The sequence below is a fragment of the Genypterus blacodes genome, unplaced genomic scaffold (genome assembly GCF_046128005.1).
Source record: "Genypterus blacodes isolate CSIRO-AG114 ecotype Tasmania unplaced genomic scaffold, CSIRO-AGI_Gbla_v1 ptg000249l_1, whole genome shotgun sequence".
Lineage (NCBI taxonomy): Eukaryota > Metazoa > Chordata > Actinopteri > Ophidiiformes > Ophidiidae > Genypterus > Genypterus blacodes.
The window spans coordinates 142,501-145,000 of NW_027467045.1; the positions used below are offsets into that span (position 1 = coordinate 142,501).

At 47.0% G+C, this 2,500-nt stretch overlaps 1 protein-coding gene across 2 annotated transcripts in view; it reads left to right on the forward strand.

Moving 5' to 3' along the window:
• phf2 (PHD finger protein 2) overlaps window positions 1-2,500 on the forward strand; it is a 21,697-nt gene that overhangs the window by 14,585 nt on the left and 4,612 nt on the right. Inside the window, exons 18-19 of one of the 2 annotated variants that reach the window (XM_076171398.1) lie at window positions 682-968; window positions 1,894-1,989. In XM_076171398.1, coding sequence (XP_076027513.1) covers window positions 682-968; window positions 1,894-1,989 — 383 coding nt within the window. The remainder of the gene's footprint in view (window positions 1-681; window positions 969-1,893; window positions 1,990-2,500) is intronic. The other variant, XM_076171399.1, reaches the window with a different exon arrangement.

A 2,500-nucleotide genomic window follows, 5' to 3' on the forward strand; every position in this document is an offset into this window, starting at 1 on the left:
GCTCTCCTCCTGTTTTCACTCGTATGTTTGGCGGTGAGACAGAGGGTCTGCACGGGTCCAACATTAAGGATCTGACCCAGGACAGAAGCACCAAGCCCAACCTGACATGTGACACAATCAGACCAGACCAAAAAGAGAAGAGAGGCAGATTGGTGAAGGACTGTGGTTAAGATTTTTGGAAATATTTTCTTTTATTTTCTATAATTTTACTATTATTTAGAAAATCAAACTTTTTCAGAGTCAATGATTTACAATTTATTTCTCTATCAAATTTGAAATTTTCCGAAACCTAAACTATTTGTTTTTATTTTTATTTTTTGCAATTTTTTTAAAACCCAAAAATCAAAAAATAGTTTTTTACACATCTTTAAAAACAGAAAAACCAAAAGAATAATTTTTTTTTTTTAAATTTAAAAGACAAAAAACAAAGAAAATTTAGAAAAATCTTGCCACACACCTTTTTTCAAATGTGAAGAGTTTCACAAGGCAAATTTTCTTGTGCTGAGCATTCTTTAATCAGTGCAGCTTTTGATCACTAAAATGGTTTCAGAAGCCAAAAGTGTCCCATGTCACCCCAGGGCCGGTGCACTGAGCTGCTGGTGGACAAACAGCGCCTCCATGCTGCAGCTGATCATATTTACGTGTCCTTCTGTTGTGTATTTCTTATTGACAAACTTACAGTCAGCCACCTGCGTCTCCCAGCACACAGGAGGCCATTCAGGGCATGCTGTCCATGGCCAACCTGTCCTCCTCTGACAGCCTGCCCCAGCCCTGGAGCAACAGCCAGTCCAAGAACAACTCGCACGGCGCCCAGGGCGGCAAGAAGGCGGCGGGCGGCGCCGGAGGCAACGGCAAGAGGCCGACCAAGCGCCTCCCCAAGAAGCCGAGGAAGAGCAGCAGCATCGACAGTCTGGACTACGACGACGAGCAGGACCACATAGAGGCCTGCTTCAAGGACTCAGACTACGGTGAGGAACCAGGATAAGTGAACAGATGAAGGATAAGTAATGACCTGCTGCTAACACACACACACACACACACACACACACACACACACACACACACACACACACACACACACGGCTCTTTAATTCTACATTTGACCTGGAACCTCTCATGAGGAGAAGATGGTGGAGTAGATGTTTGTTATTGGTTCATCTGATCTACATGTGTCCCTCTCTCTCTCTCTCTCCCTCTCTCTCTCTCTCTCTCTCTCTCTCTCTCTCTCTCTCTCTCTCTCTCTCTCTCTCTCTCTCTCTCTCTCTCTCTCTCTCTCTCTCTCTCTGCTGTGAACTCCGTCCAGAACCAGAACAGCTGCCAGCTTGTTAATAAGACATTAACACACACGCTCATTTGATGCTTTCAACTTCTAATTTGCTTCTAATTAGTTGTTCATAGTACAATCACTCTGACATCACACACACACACACACACACTGTCTCCCTCTCCCCCACCTCTCTCTTTCTTCTTTTGTAAGCGGGCCACATAGTGATCATCTCATTATCAGCCCTTAAAGCACAGCTGTCTCACATCTGTCCCGCCTGCTCTCACAGGAAGCTGACTGAATGTTTCTGTGACGTCTGAAGCTTTACATATGTGTCTAAGAAGTTAAAGTGCAATCACTGGAGTGGGATATGAGGCTGAAGATGCCTCACACACACACCATCTGTCCTCTGGGTGTGTGTGTGTGTGTGTGAGGCTGTGGCCTGGTCCCATCTGCCCACCAGAGGGCGCTGTGCTCCACGCTGTGAGGCCTGAGCCGTGTGCTTCAGGCTGCTGAGGCGTGAACCAGGCCTGGATGAGCTTCAGTGACCAGGGGAGGAGGTGTGTGTCTGTGTGTGTGTGTGTGTGTCACCTCATCATGTCTGAGTCATACGTGTGGTGTGGTTCCAGTTTATCCCTCCCTGGAGTCTGAAGAGGACAATCCTGTCTTCAAATCCAGATCGAAAAAGAGGAAAAGCAGCGATGACACTCCGTACAGCCCCACAGGTGAGAGAGTGTGTGTGTGTGTGTGTGTGTGTGTGTCTGTCTGTGTGTGTGTGTGTCTGTGTGTGTGTCTGTGTGTCGTGTGTGTGTGTGTGTGTGTGTGTGTGTGTGTGTGTGTGTCTGTGTGTGTGTGTGTGTGTGTGTGTGTGTCTGTGTGTGTGTGTCTGTGTGTGTGTGTCTGTGTGTGTGTGTGTGTCTGTGTGTGTGTCTGTTTGTGTGTGTGTGTGTCTGTGTGTGTGTGTGTGTGTCTGTGTGTGTGTGTGTGTGTGTGTGTCTGTGTGTGTCTGTGTGTGTGTTTGTGTGTGTGTGTGTGTGTGTGTGTCTATGTGTGTGTGTCTGTGTGTGTCTGTGTGTGTGTTTGTGTGTGTGTGTGTGTGTGTTTGTGTGTGTGTGTGTGTGTGTGTGTGTGTGTGTGTGTGTGTGTGTCTGTGTGTGTGTGTGTGTGTGTGTGTGTGTGTGTGTCTGTGTGTGTGTGTGTGTGTGTGTGTGTGTGTGTGTGTGTGTGTGTGTGTCT